Source organism: Chenopodium album, chromosome 21, assembly GCF_948465745.1.
Source record: "Chenopodium album chromosome 21, dcCheAlbu1.1, whole genome shotgun sequence".
NCBI lineage: Eukaryota > Viridiplantae > Streptophyta > Magnoliopsida > Caryophyllales > Amaranthaceae > Chenopodium > Chenopodium album.
The window spans coordinates 31568886-31596115 of NC_137854.1; the positions used below are offsets into that span (position 1 = coordinate 31568886).

At 35.3% G+C, this 27230-nt stretch overlaps 1 protein-coding gene across 1 annotated transcript; it reads left to right on the plus strand.

Annotated features, from left to right (window-relative positions):
• The first annotated feature begins 19016 nt into the window (after nucleotides 1-19016).
• LOC145602236 (zinc finger protein CONSTANS-LIKE 14-like) lies at nucleotides 19017-22950 on the plus strand. The gene is made up of 4 exons (XM_081658410.1): nucleotides 19017-19670; nucleotides 21279-21476; nucleotides 22039-22280; nucleotides 22370-22950. The coding sequence occupies exons 1-4, from the start codon at nucleotides 19167-19169 to the stop codon at nucleotides 22470-22472; spliced, it is 1047 nt and encodes a 348-aa protein (XP_081514536.1). The 5' UTR covers nucleotides 19017-19166; the 3' UTR covers nucleotides 22473-22950.
• Nucleotides 22951-27230: the final 4280 nt, after the last annotated feature.

Genomic DNA, 27230 nt, shown 5'->3' on the forward strand with positions numbered 1-27230 from the left:
GAGAAATGAGGAAAGAGACGAAAGAAGGAGAAGATGGTGGATAAAAAGAGATGGAGGATAAGAGAGGAGGCGAAGAGAAATAGAAACTGGAGAAGAGAAGGAGCGGAGGAAGAGAGAGAAGCGGAAGAGAGAGAGAGGAGCGGAAGAGAGAGAAAGGGTGGAAATGAAATGAAGGAGGAGTGAGGAAGTTTCTCGGTTTAGGGTTTTAACAAAGGGCTGAATTTTTTATATATATATATATATAATTGTATTCCGAAGGAAAATTTTGTCGGAATTCGACGGAATTTTCGGTTAGAAAGCATATTGTTTCCGACGGATTTATTTTCCGTCGTAAATTTACGACGGATTGTTAACATCCATCATAAGTAAACGACAGAATAAAAATCCATCAAAAATTTCTGATGTTTCCGACGAACATTCCGTCGGAAGCATTCCGTCGAAAATTAGCCTTTTTCTAGTAGTGATTGAAGAATCACAATGCAATCAAGCATGATAATCAAGGTTAACTACTCCTCAACAAATCACACACATGCACAATTTCCATCAACCAATTTAATCACAATATCAAATATATAAAAATCCTCCAATTAGCTATAGATATCATTCATACATGCTTCACCACATCCCTAGAAAAGAATCTACGTACTCACTACACATTGTAGAATTAAAGGACAAATCTAAACTAATCATCAATTTCATCATCAACGTTGTAATCAAAGTGTCAACAATCAAATCAAACAATCTACTATGAATTCAACAATATATCAAAGATCAAACACTTGAAATTGCATTAAAGAGTAAGATATCCTTACAAAACTTTGATCAATATCAAAGTGAATGAAAATCTAATGTAGCAACTAAGTTTCTCTCTCTAAAATCTAAGAACAGAATTCCAAGCTTTCATTTTCTCCCTATAAAATCCATTCTAAAATTTTGCCAAAAAGATTCTCTAGATAATTATTTCTCTAAAAATGAAGAAAATTCTATATTTAGCAAAACTAACAAAGGAGAAGTTAGTTAAACGTCCAAAAAGAACCCGTACAGGTCCCTCTCCTCATAATGCGTGGCCGCGGAGAAAGGGGTACGAAACAGGGGTAGTAAGGATGCGCGGCCGCGCTTCGCACCTGTGCGCCCGCGCCTGGGAGCAGGGGAGCTTCTTCTCGTGCGTCCATCAATGCCTCCGTGAACTTCACTTGATGAACATTGGGAATGGCAGATTCCAAGAGCTCCCACAGTGGGTTCAACACCACTTTTGGTGTCTACGCAGCTCGAGGTCTCTGACGGAATTTAAGAGACTTAGAGCTTGCACACTTTCAGACTTAGGCTTCAAAGGGGAGAGATCGACTTGCATCTTGAGCCTTGTAAATCTCGAGAAAGAGCCATGGAGATCCTTGGACATCGTCTTTCTCCTGAAATCAAAGAAAAGCAAACAAATAAAAAAGAAAAAGCGAAATAAGCCAAGAAATGCAAGAAAACGGGAAAACAACTAAGGAAAACACAAACTAGAGAAATAAGAGAATAAATCTAAAGAAAAAGAGATAAAAGAGCTAGAAAAGCAAATAAAAATCATCCTAAAAGAGGCTAAATGAGTGCCATAAATGACGCTCATCAGTTATAACAAGTGACTAAGGCATGTTGTAGGGAATATTTCAAGCACTAACCCCAAGCTTGAACTCCACTGTGATCATACACTTAAGCATGGTGGCGTCCAAAGGGAAAGAAAATAGAGCAAAAAAGACGCCAACAAGTTTTAGGAATTTATAAACCTTTCACGAGGTGAAGGTTACACCCCTTATTCCCTTAACGATTCATGAGATCGTCAACTCCAAAAGGTCAAGAACCAAATAGAGTTCGGGGATGAGGGTGAGAATCCAATCTAAAAGAGAGAGATCCCGCCCTATAAATAGGCCTCTATTTTATTCTACTCGTATCATGTGCGCTTTTTGACTAACATGCAAACATTATATTAACCCCAAACTTGTTTAATCTATGTTTGTTGAATATTAATGCACAAATAAAACTATTATTGGCGACCACTTGAATTAAAATCATATTAGCCTAACCCAAAGTATTAATTATCTTATTAGGCGTAATTTCAAGTACAAATTCTCTTTAAACATGCATAAAAGGCGTGATCAAGTAATGACAATAAAAAATATCAAGAAACATAATGATAATCATAATAATAATCAAAATCATGTTAATAATAAAGCTTAAATATAATAGCAAGATCCTAGCACTAGGCGAAAAAACTAATTGGCCACCGGTTCAAACCCCCCTATGTCACCGGTTTTGAACCGGTGGTCAGTTGGGGGGTGGCAAATCCTAGAACAAAAGGCCACCGGTTCAAAACCGGTGGCAAAAACACGTATTTGCCACCGGTTATCACCCACCACCTCCTACCACCACCAACCGTCACCACCCATTCACTTATCCTCCACCACACACACACACCACTCAAGCAACAAACGCACCTCCCAGGCCCCAGCTCCTCAACACCAGCAGCCACAACAACAACAGCAATAACAGCAACAGCAACAAACGCACTTCCCCTGCTCTTCCCCTGCTTCACCCCGCAACACCACCAGCTACAAACAACAACAATAACAGAAGCGGAATCCACCGCCTTGAATCACCACAACCAACACCACCAGCCAATTCCCCTGCTCCGAAATCAATCACCAGTGACACCACCTCTGTTCGCAACCACCAACAACAACCAGCCCGCAGCCCGAAATTAATCTGATTTTGAAACCCACACCACCAGCTCCAACCCCAGCCCTCACCTCACGCCACCAGAACCCAGATCCACCCACCGTAAACTCTACCCAACGCCCCACCTAAAACCCAAACCCACGACCCACAACCCACCACTAACAACCCACGACCCACCACTAACAACCCACGACCCACAAGCCACCACTAACAACCCACGACCCACGCCACAAGCCACCACTAACAACCCACCACCGAACCAACCAAAACCACAAACCAGCAACGAAAAACCACCCAAACACACACGAAAACCACCCAATCACCCACCAAAAACCACCCACAATAAACCATCCAATCACCCACCACCCAAAAACAGAAAAAATGAAAAAAAATTGAAAAAAACACACAAATCTTCATTCCACGACTCTCCATACTTTGAATTAGGTTTACGAGGCCAAATTCGACCATAAAAACTCTAGATCTAGAGTTTTCATGGTCGAATTTGACCTGAAAACCTATGGTTTCATCACGAGGAGAGAGGTTGATGTCGAACTCTTCATGGCTGTTGATGTCGAACTTGGTGGTTGTGCGGCGGCGGTAGTGGTGGGCGAGACAAGGGAGATCAAAGAGAGAGACGAGAGAAGAGGAGGAGGGGACGAGAAGGAGACGAGGGTGAAGGAGAGAGGAGATCGAACAGAGAGAAGAGAGAAGGAGACATAAGGAAGAGGAGAGAGAAGGGAGTGAGGGTAAGGAGGAGCGGCTGTGAGGAGAGATAAGTTCAGAAAGAAAAAGGGAGGAGAGAGGAGATGAGGGGGCTAGGGTTTGGAAAAAGGGGTTAATATATAGGCCGGGTTTTAAAAAAGGCCAGGTTTTTTTTTTTTTTTTTAAAAGCCACTGGTTTGAACCGGTGGGATTAATATTTTTCCCACCGGTTCGAACCGAACCGGTGGCAATAATAATCCCTCAAAATCCCGCCCATTTTTTCCCCTATTTTTGCCATCGGTTTTTGAAAACCGGTGGCCATTGAGCGGTGCCTTTTTGCTTTTTTCTACTAGTGTAGGCATGATACTAACAAGCTAAGATTAGTAACAAATCCTAGCATGCCACTATGCATCAAAGATCAAAGCTTTAAACCTAACATGATACTACCATGCTATTAGAAAGAGTAAAAGGCTCTATAAACATGATACTAGAAAACAATAAAAACACCCTAACATGATACTAGGAAGCAATAATAACATCCTAACATGAAACTAGGAATTAAACAAATCTAAGCATGCTTTCTACATTGAAATAAAATAGGGTGTAAGCTAATTACTTACTTTGAAGCCTCGTACCTTTTTCTAATAACAAAATACACGAGTTAGTAAACTTCATTGAAAATAATAAATCAAACAATTAAGTTAAATAATTGAAAGAAAGAGTTAAAAAGTTTAAACTGGATTTGGGACCAAACCCTCAGAAAAATATAGACCTTTCACGTCTAGGGCGAAGGCAACTTCGAACTTGGCTAGGTGTCTCTAAGTCTTGTGAATGCGATATTATGTTTGTAAAAGCTAGCTAGAAAGAGAGAGAGAGAGAATTAGAGTAGATGATTGCGAATTGTAAATTGTAGATGTAGATGATTGAAAACGGAGACCCGAGACCTTATTAATAGGAATATAGTCTAGAATTCGATTGAAACCAGTCAAAATTTGAAAAGGAACAAAACTCCACTCTGTAGCCAGAAAATCATCTTGTTGCCAGGCGACAAAGTGGTTTTTCAACACGTTTTCAGCACAGAGTCCACTTATCAATAAAATTGATAAAGTCCGTACGAAGGCTAAAATCGTAATTTCATATAAAACAATATTTTATTCCTAGTAAAACTCGTATACATAATTATCAATCCTAATTCCACTAGGATGTAAAAATAACCTTCTAGATGATTCTAGAAGACTATAATCAATCCTACTAGCCTTAGGAATAATAATAGACCCTCCTCTAGATCATTGGATCGTATGTAAGGATCAAACCGGACCCAGTTTAGTATTTTGGCCATAACTTCCTCATTATTCATCGGAATTGGGCTTATAATATATCGTTGGAAAGCTCTTTTCAAGCCCCATCCAACTACACTATTATTGAACCCTTATCATGGAACAAATTAAGTGGATTTTCTATTTTTATAAAATAGAGTTGGTTTTCAAAAACAGAAAGAAAGATTTTAATAAAAACTAACTGCAACACTAGTCTTTTCACACTTTCATTTTATTCGATTATGATTCGATCCGAAAGGTATTCATCACTAGGTTTGGTTTTGGGGAGACACAAATGGGTGTCTACACATGTGTTAACACGAATTGGTCTAAAAAAACATGTGATTGGTCCAAAAAATAAAAAATAATTAAATAAAAATAATAAAGAGAAATAAACCACCAGCCACCACTAATGGTAGCGGCCTCCCCCTTCCCCCACCCCCTCCCCTGCCCAAGCTGCATGCTAGAAACGACTTCTCCTTTTCCCCTCCTCCGAAACAACCCCTCCCTTCCTCCACCTCCATAATTCGTAGGCAGTTAGGTTGGAGGAGGAGATAAAGGGGGTGGTAGTGAAAAAGGGGTCGGGGTGGGGGTTGGTTTGCGATTCGGGGGTGGGTATTATCGCTTTTTCTAGGAGTAGGGGTGTGTTCGGTGATGGGGGAGGTGAATGGTAGGAAGGGGTTGGTTGGCCGTAGGGGAGGAAGAGGGAGATATTGGTGGTGGTGGGAAGAGAGAGAAAGAAAGAAATAAAGAGGTCGGGGGTCGGGATTGAATTGGGGGCGGGAGTCGGTAGTGGCTGAAGTGGTCAAGGTTGGTTGTTTCCATTTTGGGGGAAGGGAGGGTGGTTATTTTCGGCGGTTTGGGGTTGGGGAGGGGTGGGTGATGAGGAGGGAGGCCAATAGGCCACCAACGTAGGTGATAAACTTGCAAACTCTAGCTATTCATGCTATCATCTAGAATGGTGTGTCTCAACATAAGATTTTCTTAATGGTGACATTTGACTCTCGAAGACAACTTCACCCTTCTGTAATGGAGCCTTTATTTCACCCTCTCGAATTTTTCATAACCATTGCCTAGAATCATAAAATATAAGGTTCCATTAAAATTAGACGATAAATGGACCACGTCATAATCATTACAAGAGAGCTTGTATAGGATGGGTTTTAGATAGACATCTAAATACACAACTGTTAGTTGAGACGAACTCTACAAGAGGGGGGGTGAATTGTAGATGAGTTCCTAGTGACTACTTTTGCGGAATAAAAACATAATAAACAAAATAAAGCAGGAACTTGTAAAGCACACACAATTTTACGAGGAAACCTTCTAGTGCCCAACTAGAAGTAAAACCTCGACCCTACCTTAGGGATTTCAAACACAAACCATTTCACTATAATAGGGCAAACACCAAGTTACAACCTATTATAATAAAGACTCTACTCTCAAGTTCCTAACTGAACTCACCACAGAACAACTCTCTGTTCTACCCAGTCTAAGTACCACACTCAGACTTACTTGTACTGCCTAAGTACAATTCTTCCCCTTCTCACCAGAAGTACATACAAGACTGCATAAATAAAACTCTTTCTTACCCAAAAACCCAAACCAGATACAAATGTATAATTCCTAGTATATGATAGGTAAGCTATGCATGAAACTCGAAACTAATATGACAAGTTAATAAGCTTTGGCAAACTTACTCAATGTATAAGCTCTGTAATTCTTCACGCATAAAACCCACAAAAGAAAAACCAAAACTCAATTCGTTCTCTACTATTTATACAAATAAAACTTGTATAGAAAGTAGGTTTTCAAAAAGATAAATAAGTTAAACTTAACTTATCTTAAAAACACGTTTTCAAAATAAATCTTATGTGAAGAATATCTTTTCGGAAAATAAGATAGAAATAATTAGTTAAAAAGCATAATATCTTTTTAACTCCAGTTTTAGGAAAATATGATTTTAAATATAAAATCTTTTTCGAAAACTATCTTTTATATTTTCCGGAATTAATTGGTTTGCCAAACTAACTTGTCACGCTTCTAATAAATTTCATGCATAACAAACTTAACATAATAACAATAAATCTAGAAGAATAAATTCTTAACTAAACTATTGCTGCGCTGCACAATTGATCTGATTGAATTACTTGGGCTTCACGTATGACTAAGTTCCTCCAAAGAACTTAGTCCTTCATCTCCAAATTCCTGTTAGGGAATGTTCCTGTTAGGGAACTTAGTTCTTGTGAAAGAACTCTTCTTCGCATTGATTAACTTTCTGAACAAAGAACTTCTTCAAGCCTTCTCAGCATCAGTTACTTCTTCCATCTCCAAGATCAATTTCATCTAAGCTAAACAAACACTTGAGAAACCTTTATTAGATGAGTTTGCTTCAGTTTAAGTTCCTCATCATCAAAACCTTTATATATCAACAATTTCCCCCTTTTTGATGATGACAAACTTAAGAAAACTCTTTGAGAAAGTTAAACAAATAGAAGGACGTATTTTTGGATTTTTGAATAAAAGACAGAAAATAAACAAAAACATAAACTTAAAGAAAACAAAAACAAAAACAGAACAAAACAGAAACTAAAGAAAAACTTAAAGAAAAGTAAACTAAAACAGAAAAGACAGAAAGTAAACTAAACTAAGGCATCATATCAGAACATATCAGAGAAAAGTTTCTGATACTTTCTCAACTGAAACCCAGAACAACTTCAGCCTCCATGTTTGCTTCCTCTTTTCCCCCTTTTGGCATTATCAAAAAGTCCTGCTTTTTCAAGTTAATTAAGCATCTACCAACAGCCCCACAAGCAATTCATCGAGTGTGGGAAACTGAAGGCAGCGCTGCTAACTTCCCTTAGGCAAATTCCACTATCCTGTTTAAGCATTCATAATAAACAGATGCACACATGTATAGGCAGTTCCAAAAGCATTCATTTAAAACCAAAAACATACAAAACACCCTGCCAAAGTTATTACAAAATACTTCAAGTTTTAACAAAAACAAATTAAAATGTTCATGACTGCTAGCTAGGAAATTAGGCTAGGCTATTGTTAAGAAGGCTGAAAGAGAGTTTAGTAGGCTAGGTTTGCAGAAGGTCTAGGATCTGCTTGCTGTCCTCCTTTTGCTGTGCAATTAGAGCTTCCAATCGTTGCTCAAGACCCCCCAGTTTCTGTTGGAACTTCTTCTCCTGTTCCTGCAGAGCCTTGTCCTGTGCCTGCACTGATTTCTTCAACAGATTGAGTGCCTTCCCCTGCTCCTGCACTTGTTTCTCCAATTTTTGCAACTGAGACTTTCCAGCAGACTCCTTGGCTTGAATTTCAACCCTTTCCATTCTATCCACCAATTCAGCCACTTGACCTTCCAACACACTGTCCTCAGCCTCTAAGTCTAGGGGCTCTTCCATGCTGGTCTTAGGAAGAGTGCTTGCAGATGCTGATAGCCTTCTGCTCTTCCTAACTGGTTTATCACAAACCTCTTTTTGCTTTCTCTTCCCAGTAGACTTCTCCACTCTTTCTTCTTCCTTCTCTATTCTTTGAATTTTTCCTTGAACTACCTCCAGACTTAACCCAGCCAAAGTACTCCCATTGATCACATTTTCTGGTTTCTCTTCCAGACCAACATACTTCCCTTTAAGTTTAACACCCAAACTCTCAAAGACAGTAGACAAAATAGCACCATATCCAACTTTTGTTCCACTTGGAACACAATGAGCTAAATGCTGATACATGAGTGATGGAAAGTTGATTTTAATTCTCTTTGACAAACAAAAGATAACTGCCATATCCATCAAACAGGCTTCTCCCTTCTTTGCCACTCTTGGCATGATTGTTTTCTTAACTAGATTAAATAGCAGCTTGTTCAGTGGACTTAAATCATTATGACTCATGACATTCTTCCCCCTTTTTCCTCCTAGGGCCTCAACTATATCCCCACTCAAGTAATTCCCGACTTTTACACTAGACTTACCCTTATTGTAAGTCTCATACCCTTCTACTGGTACTCTCAGAATTTTACCTAGGGTTTCAACATTCAACTCGATATTTATTTTTCCAATTTTACTGGTTATGATACCTAATTTTGCATCAAAATTTTCACAGAATTCAGTCATGGCACTAGGATACATCACATTATTAGACACTTTGACCAACAGATACTCCCAACCTTGGAACTTAATTAAATCTATGAATTCCAGAAATCTAGCATTCCTACACCAATCTAAATCAATACGATGACCAACCACATACCTATCAGCTTGTACCTCAAGCTCAGTTTGATCGATTTCTTCTTCCTCTTCTGATTCCTCTTTTTCTGAACCTTCTTCCTCCAATTTACGAGCGAATTCCTCAACTTCTTCAATGTGCTCTTCCAGTGACTTCTCTTTACCCTTTTTCTCTTTCCACTCTCTCAGTTTTTCCAGAACTGATTTGGTAATGTTTTCAACTTGTTCAGGGTTAGGGTTTTGCATGGTTGAGGAAGGTGGGTTTATGATTTGTGTTTCGGAGTTTGTGGTAACTGGAAGTGATGAAACTTCCTCTGGTTCAGATGTTTGAATGTTTTGGGAATTTTCAGAAGAGCTTAGTTCAGTGATTATGGCCATGGTTTTCTTCTTTGATGATGTAGAATAGTGTAGAAGGATTTTTCACAGAGGAGTAAATATTTTTGACAGCGAAGTGATGGTGAGTGGTTGTGGGTGGCTTTTATAATTAATGAAGCGGTGTAAGGAAGTTAATGGGTTTACTGAGCAGTCATTAATTGAACATATTCAATTAATTTTCCAAAATCAAAACACGCAAGATGTATTTTCCAAAAATAATTTGTTTCCAAATTCATTTAACTTTCAAAGCACTGTCACTGTTCAAAAATACGCAATTGGAACACGCTTTCTACACATATACATTGTACATTACTACTAGCAAAATTAGTTAAGCGTTTTAATGAACTTACCTTCAGTAATTAACAACGGTGACACTTCAGCTATGTTTATCACACCAGAGTTGTGATAAATGCTCTTTTTCCTTTATTTACATTATTTTTGACTTTGCCATATCTTGGAACTTCAGAAGCTAGTACTTCAGCTTGATCATCCCAAGTTCCAGTCTTAATTTCTCAAATCTTTCTCTGTTCAAGGGCTTGGTTAGAATATCTGCAATTTGATTTTCAGTCTGACAAAATTCTAACTTAATATTCCCTTGTTCCACATTATCTTTTAGAAAGTGATGCCTAATGTGGATATGTTTTACCTTAGAGTGTTGAACTGGATCCTTAGAAATACAAATAGCACTTGTGTTGTCACAATAAATAGGTACACATTTAAAAATAATACCAAAATCTCTGACCTGTTGTTTTATCCATAATACTTGTGAGCAACAAGCAGCTGCTGCCACATACTCAGCTTCAGCTGTTGATAAAGCAACTGTGTTTTGCTTCTTGGAACCCCAAGAAACTAAACAAGGTCCTAAAAATTGTACCATACCTGAAGTGCTTTTCCTGTTTACCAAATCTCCTGCATAGTCAGCATCAGTAAAACTATTTAACTCAAAAGAATCACTTCTAGGATAGAAGAGACTCAAATCATCAGTTCCTTTCAAGTATCTAAGGATTCTTTTTACTGCTGTTAAGTGTGACTCCTTTGGATTTGCTTGGAACCTGGCACACAAACCTACACTGAAAGATATGTCAGGTCTACTAGCAGTTAAATAGAGTAGTGAGCCTATCATACCTCGATACATAGATTGATCTATACAAGTTCCGGATGGATCCTCATCCAATCTAGTAGCAATTCCCATAGGTGTATTATTGGATTTGGCATTTTCCAATTTGTATTTCTTGATTAGTTCCTTAATATAATTTTGCTGATGAATCATACTTCCCTCTTCAGTTTGCTTAATTTGCAAACCAAGAAAGAAGTTTAATTCTCCTGTCATGCTCATTTCAAATTCTCCACTCATAAGGTTGGCAAAGTACTTGCACAAAGATTCATCAGTTGCACCAAATAAAATATCATCAACATAAATTTGCACAACTAGGATATCAGTTCCATTTGACTTTAAAAACAATGTTTTATCAATTTTGCCACGTTTAAAACCATTAGCCAAAAGGAACTTTGATAACCTTTCATACCATGCTCTAGGAGCTTGTTTAAGCCCATATAAAGCCTTGTCAAGCTTATAGACATGGTCTGGGAACTCTGGATTTTCAAATCCAGGAGGCTGTTCCACATAGACTTCTTCATTTAAATATCCATTTAAAAATGCACATTTTACGTCCATCTGGTACAGCCTAAATCCCATATAAGCAGCAAAAGCAATAAGTAAACGAATGGCTTCTAACCTGGCTACTGGAGCAAATGTTTCTTCATAGTCTATTCCTTCTTGTTGGTTGAAACCCTGTACAACTAGTCTTGCTTTGTTCCTGACAATAATACCATGCTCATCAAGTTTGTTTCCGAACACCCATTTTAAACCAATTGACTTTTTGTCTTTTGGTCTAGGTTCCAGATGCCAAACTTTATTTCTTTCAAATTCATTCAACTCAGCCTGCATAGCATTAATCCAGTCAGCGTCAGTTAAAGCCTCAACATAATTTTTAGGTTCCATAGAAGAAAGAAATGCATTGAATGCACAGAAGTTCCTAAGCTGAGATCTGGTTTGAGTTCCTTTGGTTATGTCACTCATGATTGCATCTACTGGATGTGATTTCTGATGTTTCCAGGGCCTTGGGGTGAAATCCTTGATTGGATACAATCTCTCTTCATTGTTATTGACTGGTTCTTCTGTAGGAACTTCATTCTGGATCTCAGATTGAACTTCCTCAGGAATTTCCACTTGGTGTTCTTCACCATGATTGTCATTTGGATCTGGATGTGGGGTTCCTGGTGCATTCTCTTGTTCAGGTTCTGCATTTGCTTCAGGATTCGTTACTTCAGCTATTTCCACTTGCTGCTTCTGCAGTGATGCTGGTTCCTCATCTGGACTTTGCTTGCGCACAAGTCCAATTTCAAAATCATCATCACAATCCTGTACATCAACCAATTGTTCAGTTTCATCAAATATAATATTTAAAGACTCCTCAACACACATAGTTTTTTTATTATAGACTCTGTACGCTTTACTATTTGAAGCATATCCTAGGAATACAGCCTCATCACTACGTTCATCAAACTTTCCCAAGTTCCTCTTACCATTATTATGAACAAAACATTTACAACCAAAAGATCTAAAGTAAGAAATATTAGGTTTTCTTCCTTTCATGAGTTCATAAGGAGTTTTGTTAGTAATGGCTCTAACAGATACTCTATTGAGTATATAGCATGCTGTGTTTACTGCCTATGCCCAGAAGTTCCTAGGCAGTCTGCTTGAGATCAACATAGTTCTAGCCATATCTTCAAGACTCCTATTCTTGCGTTCCACCACTCCATTTTGTTGTGGAGTTCTTGGTGCAGAGAAGTTGTGATCCATTCCATGCTCATTACAGAATTCATCAAATTTGGAATTTTCAAATTCTGTTCCATGATCTGATCTCAGATGTATCAAGTTATTTACTGTTCTTCTCTGTTCCTTCTTGACAAATGCAACAAACTCATCAAACGTTTCATCTTTGCTTACAAGAAAGAAAACCCAAGTGAATCTAGAGAAATCGTCAACAATAACCATTACATATTTCTTACCACTTCTACTTTGGATTCTCATAGGACCACAGAGATCCATATGTATGAGTTCCAAAGGTCTTTTGGTACTTACCATCTTTTTGGACTTGAATGAGATCCGAGTCTGCTTTCCTTTAGCACAAGCTTCACACACTTTGTCATACAGAAACTTAATACAAGGAAGTCCTTCTACTAAGTTCTTAGATCTTAATTTATCAAGTAAAGAAAAGCTTGCATGACCAAATCTTTTATGACATAGAAGAGGATCATCCTCAATGACACTAAGACACGTTAAACTGCTATTAGGAACTTCGTTGAGGTCCACAACATATGTGTTCCCTTTTCGAGTTCCTTCCAATATGATGTTCCCAGTGTCATTGTGAATGATTCTGCATTTATTAGAAGTAAAGCTAACAGAGTTACCTTTGTCACAAAATTGTGAAATACTTAACAAGTTGTGTTTGAGGCCCTCGACTAAGAATACATTTTCAATCGCATGGGAACTTGACCTTCCTATTTTACCAATAGCAATTATATCTCCTTTCATGTTATCACCAAAGGTCACAGTCCCTCCATAGTAGGCATCCAGTGAGAGAAATCTAGTTTTGTCTCCAGTCATATGCTTAGAACAACCACTGTCGAGGTACCAAGTGTTGTTCCCCCTCACTGGAACCTACAAGAAGAATTAAACGTTAGTATCAGGAACCCAGGTTTCCTTGGGTTCCTGTGTAACAGGAGTTGGTTCAGTTTTCCTAACCCACACTTGTTCCATATGTTTGATATTCTTCTGAGTGCATTTTTCTTTCTTAGGACATTTAATCTGCTTATGTCCAGTATTACCACAGAAATAACAAACAATGCTACTAGGTAAGTCAACATACTTCTTTTCTTTCTGGAATTTATTTTTATAACCTAAGCCTTCAGTTCTCTCGGTCTGAGCTTTAGTGATCCACTCTGGAACTCTATAGTCTACAGGTTGTTTATCTCTCCTTATTCTCTCAAGTTCCCCCTCAAGACGTGCTTTATCCATTTTCAAATTTTCCAAATCATATTTTAATCTTTCAAAATTTGGATAATCTGTTTGTGAAGGAACTATAGAGTTAGGAGCATCTACACTTAGCTTTAGTAAAGACAATTCCACATTAAGAAGTATGTTATCATGCTTTAGGTTTTCTACAGTTTCTTTTAGAATTTTATTATCATCAAACAAACTGAAAAACCTGTATTGAATATCAAACTTCATGTTATCAACCCACTCACTGTTCTCTTTGTAAGTTTCTAAAGCTTTATCGCTCTGCTGTTTGGATCTATAAAGTTCCTTAATATCTTCCTGAATTTCCAAGACAGCATTTATTAGTTTCTCTTTAGACAGATGTTTCAAATCATTGTAAGAATACCATACCTCAGATTCCAGCTCCTTCAGTTTGGCAGCTTCATCAGTTTTTGCCATTAAACATAGATGAGCCGTTTCCTCTGAAGGTTGGTCCTCATCTTCCTCTGAATCTGTATCTCCCCAGGCAGCTAACATGGCTTTCTTGACATTATCCTTGTTGAAGTAGGGCTTGTAGACTCTTGACTCTTTGGATTGCTCCTTGCCTTTAGTCTTCCCTTTCTCTCCATCCTGTACAGGACAATCTTTGATAAAATGATCCTTTGACCCACATTTAAAGCATGTTGTGTTTCTGGAACTTGTGAACTTCTTGTTCCTATCAAACTTCCTATTGTTCATCATTTTCTTAAACTTCCTGACTAGCATGGCCATCTCTTCCTCATCAACTTCTGATTCTTCAGAGTCTTGAGCTTTGAGTGCCAGACCCTTATTTCTTGTATTTTCAGTGTTGGAACTCAGATGAAGTTCATGAGTCATTAATGATCCAGCCAGTTGCTCCATATTGAACTTTGTGAAATCCTTGGCTTCCTGCATTGCAGTCACCTTGGATCTCCATCGTTCATCTTGTGGAAGGCTTCTCAGGATTTTCCTTGCCTGTTCATCAATAGGAATATGTCTACCAAGGGAGTTTAGTTCATTTATGATATCATTAAATCTAGTAAACATCTCTTCTATAGTTTCTTTAGATTGCATTTCAAACCTTTCATATCTAGACATTAGAAGATCAATTTTAGAACGTTTTACCTCATTTGTACCTTCATGAGTTACCTGTAGTAAATCCCATATCCGTTTGGCAGACTTGCACCCCATAATTCGATTATGTTCATGAGGTCCAAGTCCACAGTGTAAATACTTTATAGCTAAAGCATTCAGTTCAAGTTTTTGATAGTCTTCCTTATCATATTCAGAAATGGATTTTGTTACTACCTCATGTTTGTCATTGGTTTGGGTTATTTCAAAATCACCAGTTTCAATGACACGCCAAACCTGGTAATTTTCAGCCTTGATGAAGATCTCCATCCTGTTCTTCCAGTATGCATAGAACTTACCATTGAACATGGGTGGACGTTGGGTTGAGTACCCTTCTTCTAGTTTCTCCTTGTAATTCATCTCTCCAGGAACTTACTCAGCAAAGTTATCTGCAAACACTTGAGAACCTTGCTCTGATACCAATTGTTAGTTGAGACGAACTCTACAAGAGGGGGGGGTGAATTGTAGATGAGTTCCTAGTGACTACTTTTGCGGAATAAAAACATAATAAACAAAATAAAGCAGGAACTTGTAAAGCACACACAATTTTACGAGGAAACCTTCTAGTGCCCAACTAGAAGTAAAACCTCGACCCTACCTTAGGGATTTCAAACACAAACCATTTCACTATAATAGGGCAAACACCAAGTTACAACCTATTATAATAAAGACTCTACTCTCAAGTTCCTAACTGAACTCACCACAGAACAACTCTCTGTTCTACCCAGTCTAAGTACCACACTCAGACTTACTTGTACTGCCTAAGTACAATTCTTCCCCTTCTCACCAGAAGTACATACAAGACTGCATAAATAAAACTCTTTCTTACCCAAAAACCCAAACCAGATACAAATGTATAATTCCTAGTATATGATAGGTAAGCTATGCATGAAACTCGAAACTAATATGACAAGTTAATAAGCTTTGGCAAACTTACTCAATGTATAAGCTCTGTAATTCTTCACGCATAAAACCCACAAAAGAAAAACCAAAACTCAATTCGTTCTCTACTATTTATACAAATAAAACTTGTATAGAAAGTAGGTTTTCAAAAAGATAAATAAGTTAAACTTAACTTATCTTAAAAACACGTTTTCAAAATAAATCTTATGTGAAGAATATCTTTTCGGAAAATAAGATAGAAATAATTAGTTAAAAAGCATAATATCTTTTTAACTCCAGTTTTAGGAAAATATGATTTTAAATATAAAATCTTTTTCGAAAACTATCTTTTATATTTTCCGGAATTAATTGGTTTGCCAAACTAACTTGTCACGCTTCTAATAATAAATTTCATGCATAACAAACTTAACATAATAACAATAAATCTAGAAGAATAAATTCTTAACTAAACTATTGCTGCGCTGCACAATTGATCTGATTGAATTACTTGGGCTTCACGTATGACTAAGTTCCTCCAAAGAACTTAGTCCTTCATCTCCAAATTCCTGTTAGGGAATGTTCCTGTTAGGGAACTTAGTTCTTGTGAAAGAACTCTTCTTCGCATTGATTAACTTTCTGAACAAAGAACTTCTTCAAGCCTTCTCAGCATCAGTTACTTCTTCCATCTCCAAGATCAATTTCACCTAAGCTAAACAAACACTTGAGAAACCTTTATTAGATGAGTTTGCTTCAGTTTAAGTTCCTCATCATCAAAACCTTTATATATCAACAACAACACATATTTGGTAGAGAAGACTTTGTTCACTCCAACTTCAATTGATACAATTTATAATGTGCATCCCAAATTTCTCACATCTCCATCACAATTTTATCAGGTTCTCAAAATTTGGTTCAAATACTTTTTCAAATTGATATTGTGGAGGATATACAACATATATGTATTCTCTAAGAAATTAAACAAATTAGCAAGAGCTTCTCTTGGTGAGTTGGTGCATCATTCATAGGTTGTAGAGGACAAGTCAATATAATACGACTCACATCTTGGCAACTGCTACTTCTTCTTCTTCTTAAATTTTGTTTTTAATGCTTATACATAACCCTTATCCTTCTATTAAACTCTGTTTAAGTAATGTTAAATAAAACTCATTATTATTCTTAAACTAAGTGCTCTAGAGAATGTGTTGATTATTGCAATAAAACGGTGCGAGTGTTTATAACTTTGCAACCTAATACTACCACATAATCGAATGAATACATAAAGAAGGGACACATACACATCTCATGCATGTTCATTATTCATAAACTAGTCTTCTGGCCCGTGCAATGCACGGCTTGTTCATAGAAAATTGTATTGAGAGATGTATTTTAACAAATAATTATGAGTTTAATATGTAAATGAAAACATAATTAAAGAAATAAAAATTTTGGGACTTTAATTGAAATGAGACTTAATAGAAAAAAGATGGAGGGACTAAAATCAAAGAGAGAAATTAAAAAGAATGAATTAAAGAGGGGAGATGAAGATGAAGTGTTTAATGAAAGAGTTAAGAAAAATTGTATAATCAAAAATAAAAAATGTAAAACGACATGTCGACATATGGCACGTTGAGTTGAAGAAGAAGATAGGGAAGTATAATAGAATGATGACACATGTTTTTTTTTGTTTGTTTTTTTAAATACTAAGTAAAGATATAGATATCGATATAGATTTGAAGTAAAGTATTAGTACTGTGTGTGTTTCAAATAAATGCCCATTTGCACTACTTAGGTCTCGTTCACTTCACCTAATTTTTGTTGAACTGAAATTATTTTTACTAATTCTCTATTATACTTCTTTAAAGTTACTCATCTTTACTAAATTATTGAAATTATCATTACCGAACTTAAATTCATTTTACTTAACTAAATTATTATTATTGAACTGAAATTATTGTTACTGAACACAATTTTTTTAAGTTGAAGTGAAAAGGGCATTACATACATTAATTTGACATTTGTTTATTGGTTTATGCTTTATACAAAAGACATTATATTATGCTTATCGGTATATGCTTTACATACATGTGTAGTTTTCAAATACCAACTTTCTACAATTTAAATTTCTTGTCTTCAATAATTGAATATATTATGAATCAAACTTTCACATGCATGGACAATCATACTTGTTAAATAAGGACATCTTGTTACGCTTAACCATCTATAATACTCCATCTGTCCTAATTTACTTGCAATATTTTGACTAGACACGCTTGCCAATGCACATGTTTGACCGTTGATATCTTTTATTATATATTTATATAAGTTATATAAAGTTTATATTAAGACACTATACATTAAAATAGACCCAACAACATCTTACACGATTACATTGACTTTAGTATAATAGTTTAAAAAGATGGTCAAAGGGAGATGTGTGAATAGTGTAAAAAGTCTAACCGTTGCGAGTAATTTGGGACGGAAAGAGTATTGTCTATCTTGATAGCTCATCTATTCCCATGGGTTGACTTTTGCATTACTTAATAAGTTAATTATATTCACAAAGTGCATTCTTGTCGCATGGTTTCTATATGCATTTGTTGCATATAGGAGGGCAAAAATGGAAAAGTGCATTCAAAATGGTACTTTTTATAGTTTCAGTGGTACATTTTTTGTTCTATTATATATGTATATTGTAGCATTTATGTCTTAGTTTTACTATTATATCTCATAGTAACATAGTTTTTTGATGTACCATTTACATACTTATTTGTACTATTAGCAAAATACTACCTCTGGTCCAAATTATTCGTAACTTTGGAATATTTTATATCTCACAAATAATACCCCAAAGTTGCGAGTAATTTGGACCGGAGGTAGTATTTATACCACTACAACATTTAATGATATTATTTATCTATAAAAATGTACTTTATACTCCCACTACAACTTCAACTTTATTACTACATTGTCATCCTATATGCAATGTTTGTATATAAGAGCTATACGCTAGACCTTAACCCACAAATTTGACCTCCATTTGAGCTTTATACATAAGAGTCATATCGTTTCAATGTATAGTTTTCGAATACCGGTCAAATTAAGACATCTTGTTAAGCTGAACCATCTACAATATTTTCTATCTTGATAGTTCATCTAATCCCAAAGGTTGGCTTACAAAGTTACAACTATTTCACCCACACCTAACTAATTGATTAATTGAGCCTAACACTTGCAACCAAAGCCATTTGTATTTTGGAGTACCAAAGAAACAAAGGCACTATAGCACAAAGAGATATTTTCCCATTTAAAACACAGATTTTTATGATCTTATTGGATTGCGACCTCATGACTTATCAACTTTCTTTCCCACTAAAAACTAAAATACGCTAAAAAACAATATAAATTAAAAATAATCCTAAATGAATAATTCCACAGTCAACCACGTATACTCAAGAATTAACAGATATTTATGCCACTTTTCACATGCCAGGTTGGCAAAAAGTGCAAATTATTTAAGAAATTAGGCCCTACAAAACCAAACTTTTCTTAATTTTCTTAAATTTCTTAAATTTAAATATCCAATAAATCATTTTCAATCCCTTATTTTATTAATTTTTTCCCCTAAATGTCACGTCTCCTGAAACTGGCCCATGCTTATCATGTGCCCTTCTTTCATTTCCATTCTTCAAAATTTCCCCTTTCTCTCTCTAAAAAAAAATTCACTCAACTCAACTTTCTCTCTCTAAAAAAAAACTAAGTATGAAGCTTGAAGAATGCGATTATTGCAGCAAAAACGCCGCCGTTTTATTCTGTGAAGCAGATTCCGCCAATCTCTGCTTACTCTGTGACAGAGAAATCCACTCCGCAAATTCCCTTTCCCTAAAACATCTCAGAATACCCGGGTTCGGAACACCCGACCCGAATTCCGAACCAAAATCCGCCATTGATGGACTTCCAACAGCTATTGAGCTCGCACCCATTTGGGGTATTAGCGATTTGGTTGTTCCTTGTTTGGGTGATGAAGAAAAAGATGCCGTTGTTAAACAATTGATGACTTTGAGTAAGTGGGATTTGGAGGAGAGAGAAAATAATAATAGTTCGGAGTTTGGTCCGGATACTCCGAGCCTTGAAACGGGTGATGGGTCGGATATGTTAATGCATAATATGCCCTTTACTTCTTTGTTGATGAAAGAAGGTGAACGAACTTTTGCTGAAGATAGAGATTTTTTGTGGGATTTTGAGCCTGATTATCAACCTCCTCAGGTTTAATTTTTTTATTTTTATTATTTTATTTGAATTACTGCTTTATTTGATATGTTATTATTATAATTGGTTGATGGTGTCTTTTACTTAAAAGTCGGTTCAAGTTGTGATTATTATTATAATATATGATTGTTTTGATTTGTTAGATATTATCATGGTTGTTATTTTTATATTGAATTGTATACCTTTTGGTGTTATAGTTGTTGATTATGAGTGGTTTGTTGCTTTGTTAGTCATGTCAAGAAGATATTTTTAATTTGTACTAAATAGTGTTGCTTGATATTCTCTCTGTTCCTTTTTGTTTTTCCCCGAATGAAATTCGAGGGCGGTGGTTGTTGAATTTTGTGTTTATGGCGGCTATATAGTACGAGTACACCGTATTGTTATCCTTGGTTACTGTAACTATCTTAAGTCTAAAAGTGGGTTGGTGGTGGTTGGTTGTTAATTAAGGTTGTACACATAATTAATGTCCTGAGGGTTGAAGATTTGTGTTTTACGGCGAAGCCAACCTGGTTGTTCTTCATTGCTTCTTAAATGGAGAACTTAAGAACTGATTAATAGCAAATAGTGTTGTGGAATGTCATTTGTCATGTCTAAGTGGTTATTGAAAGCAATTGTTATGGAAATTGGGTATTTTGTACTGTAATGAATAAAACTTTAAAGGACTATATTCGGATTTTATTAAGATTGAAACTTATTCAGCCTGCTGTCCTGGTGGTATGTTTTTTAAGGGTAATCTTATATTAGGTTGATTAAAGATTTTATTTGTAATCAAGTGGGATATGTTGGTTTTTGATGTATATGTATGGAATCAGTTGTTGTTTTCGCTCTTGCACTCCTATAGTCACTGCCCTTGTGATGGAAAATGCTTATTAAGGAAGTGAATATGCAGTTGAAGTAAGCTTAAGAAAGTGATGAGTATGTGTTTTTCTATGTATGAGTAGAAGATGATTAGATGCTATGTAAGATTTAGAGAGTGTTAACATGAGTTACTACATAGCATAAGTTGGGTCTTTGATCTGGTCTCTTATAGTACATAACATGTCTGATGTTAGATTTTACTTAATATTCCAGTCAATTTTCTGTTTTCTGTTTTAAGCATTTTAAAGATATAGGTTGTAATTGATCTTAGATTCATATTTAAACTAATCATGTTATATCTGAAAATTTACAACAGAATATAGCAAGCAATAAGCAAATAACTACTATTGTTTTTCAAAAATTTCTTTTCTACTCCATAACTTTTATATAGAAAGTATCTCGCAACTACGAAATGGCCCTTGTTTTTTTAATTCTTTTCAATTATATTTGATGCTTGCTGGATGCTTGCGTAGTTGTGTGTATCCATTACTTATATCTTCTTGTCCTGCTTAATTCTGACTTGCCGTTTCTTGGCTGCAATTTTTTTACGCCTTATGTCTTATGTAGCGAGTTGAGAGTAGATAAGTTTTTTGTCCCCTGATTTCTTATTCTGCTACCCACTCCTATTAGTGGAGGATTTATCTGAATTAAACATTTGATCTTTCAATATTTTGTTGCGTGATCCATATGACCTCCAAATAATGAAACCTTTGCTAATGCTTCTCTTTATATTTGAATGTGGCTAAGGACTGGGATGGTCAGTGGGGAGGACCAATGGATTTTGAAGAACCTTCATGCACGACTACTGGGGTACCAGAAGATGTGTCTGAAATGCAATGCTCAAGGAATCTCGAATGTTCTCAGTCAACTGAGGGACCAGATAATGTGTCCGAGATGGCGGAGATGCGAAGCTCAAGAAATCTTAAAGGCTCTCAAACAAGAGATGTAAGTGATTTTAAATACACACGGGTACTATATTGAAACTATTTTCAAATTAAGCATGGATCTTACTTTTTTTACATTGGCTGTAATTTTGATTTGGTATTTGCAGAAATTATCTTGTGCTGAAAGTATGTTAAATGGTTTCCCTCTTCTCCACTTCCTGTCACCCATTTTACGTAAAAACATTTCTCTTCTTCATGTCCTGTCTCCCATTTTTAATATTTAAGAGTGGACAGTCGTGTAAAGTAACAACAAACACTAAATTTAGTTGGAGCTTTTAATGTTCGTTTCAGTTGCTCTAGCAACATGGTACCTGAATTATTGGTGGGCAGTCTCAGAAATGTGATCTGCAACAATGTTTGGCTATCGTGGCATATATAGATCTATTTTGGAAGCCAGGTCATGAATTTTAGTTCTGGAGTTCTGGACCTCAGGTGGGGCAGGGACGCGGGGTGCATGATGCGAGTCTAATTGCTCTGTTGTATGAGTTCTTTATATCATGACATCACAATCTAAGAGTTGGCAGTAGTTGATTATAGATTTGTTTTAATCAAAAACTCTGCAGGATGGCACGAATCAGATGATGGACAGTGAAGTTTACTTAACAGTAGATAACTGCAGTGTACCAGTTGGAGCATCTTCTGATGATAAAGTAATAAAACCTGAGATGATTGATGGGGAGCAAAATATGCAATTCATGGAGTGGCCTTACTGGAGGAAACCGATGAATACAGCTGATGTGGAACAGCTTGCAGAGAATCGAGGGAAAGCTATGATACGCTACAAGGAAAAGAAGAAATCACGAAGGCAATTGAATTTCATAAATTCTGATTATTTTCCTTTTATATTTCACACTTATCATTCAATGCTTAAACTTGGCAAAATCTCATGAACAGATATGACAAACACATTCGATATGAATCAAGGAAGGCTAGAGCTGATAATCGACAACGAGTTAAGGGTCGATTTGTCAAGGCAAATGAGTCACCTGAAATATGAACTGGCAGCTGATTGCCCTTGTTACTCTCTTCTTCGTGTATGTAACTGTGTATGCGGTTATTTGGTTGGACCGTTGGACATAGGAAGTCACGCTGTCCCGGAATTTATAATTCCTAGGAAGTATGGAATATTGTTTGGATGACTGCAGGAAGCTCCATTTACCTGGGAAGACTTAGCAAGCAACTTTCCTAAGTGGAAAATTGAACTTCCTGATTTTTTGTCGACCAAACATCTCCCAGTTTTCTACTTCCCATTGTCTTCCTATGTAAATCTATCTCAACCGAATGACCGCCATAACTATGCTGACTTAGAGTATGTATATATTTATATTCATGTAAACCAGCTTTCCTGTCGACAATAGATGTCTGACTATTATATTCCCCCTATTTTCTGTGAGAAGGATAGATTCATCTCTAATTTTTCTACTAACGCGGTTATTGTATGATTGTTTTCGGAATATGAATGAGAATGGCATATCTTTAAATTCCTGGTCCATTGCTGTTGGTCTGAAGATTAATGGTATATGCAAATTGTATGGAGATTCAATATCTATGCTTTTGCTTATATTGGAATTCAGATACTCTTGACAGTCTGACATGCCGAAACCAGTCTAGTTTTGTTTTCTTCCATCAACTATGTATAAGGATGCACTTGTATCTTGACATAATTTTATCATAGAATTACTTGATATGGGAATAGGCTGAAACTACGCCGAAATAAGTTTCCTTGACATAATTTATTCATTGCATTGCTTGATATTAGGAAAAGTTTTAAGTTCCAAATAACTTGCCTGGTTACTTTTTGCTTATATTTTCTCACAATTTAAAAGAGTAGATAGTTGTATGTTAGGAAAAAGGAAAAAAATTATTAAAAAAATGAACCAAGTAACTTGGATATTTTGGAGTAAATGAGTGTCTATTAAAGGACTGATAGTCCATATAAAGATATAATCTAAATAATTAAGTAAATTGACCTCAACATTTTTTTTATTGTCAAAAGGTTTAGGTCCTATTCACTTTACCTTAAAATAAAGTACTTTATTTGTTTCTAAATAATTAATGCAGTCAAATTTAACACATATGTTAAATTGTCTATGCACTAGTTTGGTTAGATTCATATAGTTAAATGTAAGTAAAATTATAAAAACAAAATTGATAATATGATTTATGCAAAATTGGCCTCAATAGCACAAAATATAGCTTGGGTGCCGAAAATAACATAACCTTAATCGGGTGCACTTTATATATATATATATATATATATATATATATATATATATATAATTTTTTTAATTAATTTTCACGCTTTTTTCCCTAACTAGTGTTTAGGCCCGGGCGATGTCCCGGGTAAATTTATAGGATTAATTATTAATATACATTTTGAATTATGACTCAATTTTTTTGTAATTAAAGTTTTAATTTATATTATCATTCGCTATATTAATATTTTGTAATATAAGGATAACATCAAAGTATTGTATAGCTTGGTGGTAAGACATAAGGTTGCGGGAATATAAGTTTGCGTTTTCGAATCTTGGTTAGAACATTTTTTAATTATAAGTGTATGGTTGTGGCAAGTGGGTAATGTGGCATGATGAGAATGTGATTAGCTGGCATGGCGTTGATGTGGCATATTGAGAATTTGATTGGATGACGTGGCGTTAAAGGGGACGTGAAGGGCTTTTTGGGTGATAAATATCACTATCCCCAAATTACCCCCCTCAAGTTAAAAAATATTTTTAATTAATTATTTATTTATTTATTTTTTTTTTTGCAATTACATTTAAAATTTAAGAATTATTTTTTTTTTTTTTTAAAAAAATAAAACCTATCATAACTACCTATAATAATCGTTCCCTTTTTCCACATAAATTTACATATTCAACCGTTCTCATTCCCCATTAAAAAATAAAACCACTCTTGAATCAATTATTTTTTTTCATCTAATTTCTTATATTGTACACACATAGCGTGTATCTTATAACTTGTAAGTATAGATATAGATTCATTTAGTTACTTTTATGATACCTAGCACGTGCTCCCTAATTACTTTTCTTTAACTTATTTTGTAATTCATGATGAATTGCAACAAATGGATTATGTTTGGCAAAATAAAGTTTTCTAGTGTCATGCATAAATCAAAATCTCATGACACAAATTATACAAATTCATCCAAACAACCCATCAATTTTAACGAATCATCATAACACCAAACAATACCCTAATTTCATAAAATTATGAAAAAAAAAATAATAATAATTAACCAAATGCATGTATTCAACAGAGGTAGAAAATGAGTTTCATAATTTATTAAAGCACAATTTACATAATGTCTTGTGCCAATTGATTGCCTAGGATTTTAGGATTGGTCTTCATTTTCTTCTTCGTTTACCTTGGTGTTATTCACGGAGTAGTATTAATTTTTCTAATTGGGGGATAATGGGTGAATTATAATATAGGGGGCATTTCTTAGCATATATAGTAACTTAATTGTATAATATAGGTGGGAGAAAATTTTTAAAAAGGGTGAAATTGGTTTATTAAAATAATAAAAATATGCTTTTCCAGTAAAATTTCCAGTCTCTGATATATCATTTATGACATTTTTTGCACCAAACTTGATAACTTATGATGAAGAGTGCATCCAATTAAGGTTGTGTTATTCTCTGAACCTAACCTATAGTTGGTGCTAATGAGACCAATTTTGATTTATCTCCCATAATTTATTACTTACTCCACTTTCTTTTTACGACTATTTTTTTTTTCTCCATTTCCTTTATTATTGGAAACTTTTAACAATGTTTTATTATTTTCCTCCCCATTAGTGATCCTCTTATATCAAATTTAAATATTATTCAACTTAGGGCCTGTTCACATTTACTTAATTTCAGTTCAGTTCAGTTCAGTTCAGTTCCAATCAGTTCAGTTCAGTTGCAATCAGTTCAGTTCAGTTCAGTTCAGTTCAGCTCTTAATTTCTCTCTCACATAAAATATTCATTTTAGCTCAATTCAGTTCAGTTCAGTTCAGTTCAGTTCAGTTCAGTTCCAATCAGTTCAGTTCAGTTCAGTTCAATTCAGTTCAGTTCCAATCAGTTCAGTTCAGTTCAGCTCAATTTAGTAAATATGAACAGGCCCTTACTCTCCTTTCTATTTATACTCACTTTTGCTTCTTCAAATTTTAAATTAATAGCCATTGAATAAGTTTTTTATCTTAATATTTAATAGTAGCAAGTGAATAAATTATGTAAAAATAAATTAAGTAAAAAAGTGTGAGGTATGACTGAGATTATGTGAGGATACATATATAATAAAATAGCGAATTAAATCTATTTAAAAAAGTGTTGTAATTAAAAAAAAAAATACAATCATTTATAGGAAGTGTTGCAAATAAGAAAAAAAAAATGTAGTAGTATTAGACTATTAGTATAGATTATTCATTGATATCAGTAAAATAAATACCTCATGAATTTTCGGCCTGTGTGATAGGCTGACACACACCAAAACACTAACTAGATAACCCCCGATCAATCGAATAACCTCAGATCGAGTAAACCCTGACCGATTGAGCAACCCCTAACCAAGTAACCCCTGATCGACCCAATAACCCTTGATCGACCCAGTAACACCTGTATAAGCAAATCCCGATCGACCAAGTAACATTTGAGCAAGTAAACTTGACCGAGTGGTGACTGGGTAACCCCTGCATAAGTAATTTGGACCATAATCTTAGTGATAAATCTTAAATAAATAATAATAAATTAATAATAATAATTAAAAAAAAAAAAAGTACTCATATTTGATATCAAAACGAAAACCAACCTGAAATATGGACGTGTAGTGGTTTAATTGAGACATTACATTAGCCACCTGGTTTGTAAAGTCCTAATCTATACTAATATATTAAAAGACGTTCCTAAAAACGTCTCTACGCCACGTAGATCCCCTCACTACGTCACGTCACTCACTCAACTCCTTATTACGCCACGTCATCCACTCAATTCCTCAATGTGCCGCATCATCTGCACTACCAACAATACTTCATGTAATCATGTTGCCTTAACTATATTAAAAAAATATATATGGATGAAAAGGTTCGAACCCTTGACCTCTTTGAAGAAATGTTATTGTTTAAGCATCTAGGCAAATTGTTGGTTATGCTTTAATGTTTCACACTAAATAATATTATACCATAAAAGTATTGAATATACATATACTACATACACACTATTAAATGCTCTTAAAAATTAGCACTTGCACAACTTCAAAAGTAGTATCCCGGGGCAATGTCCGGGCTACTCACTAGTTACAAGTGAAATGATGATGCATAACTTTCCATTTAACTCCTCAAAAAATGTGGTTTTTCAAAGTGGACCGCTATACTTGGTGGATTCGCTATATCTATATACTGTACTTATAGGGAGTAGTGGATTTAGTGATTCATCATCTCTAAGCACTACTAGGCTTTCGTTTGCTTCATATTATCAAAAAGCACCCTAATTACCGACCTCTAATCCATTTTATATATAGAAAGAAAGAGTTGTGATGATGTCGTCCCGTCCACGTGTTTTATAATATTTCTTCGGTTTATTTACTTATACACTTTCCTTTTCAAACCAAAAATTGTACGATTTGAAGTTAAAAGAGAGGAAAAAAATAAAGTGTGCAATAGATAATTAAAAACTAGGTTAGATACTGTATCACCTGTCACGCACGGTAATTTTCAATAACTTAATATATATATATATATATATATATATAT

What these genes read in the sequence shown, in the direction of transcription:
- LOC145602236 (XM_081658410.1), top strand. Translation starts at nt 19,167, where the DNA reads ATGAAGCTTGAAGAATGCGATTATTGCAGCAAAAACGCCGCCGTTTTA. An exon ending in AAGGCTCTCAAACAAGAGAT is followed by an intron (nt 21,477 to 22,038) that starts GTAAGTGATTTT and finishes AAAACTCTGCAG; the next exon opens with GATGGCACGAATCAGATGAT. An exon ending in GAAAAGAAGAAATCACGAAG is followed by an intron (nt 22,281 to 22,369) that starts GCAATTGAATTT and finishes TCTCATGAACAG; the next exon opens with ATATGACAAACACATTCGAT.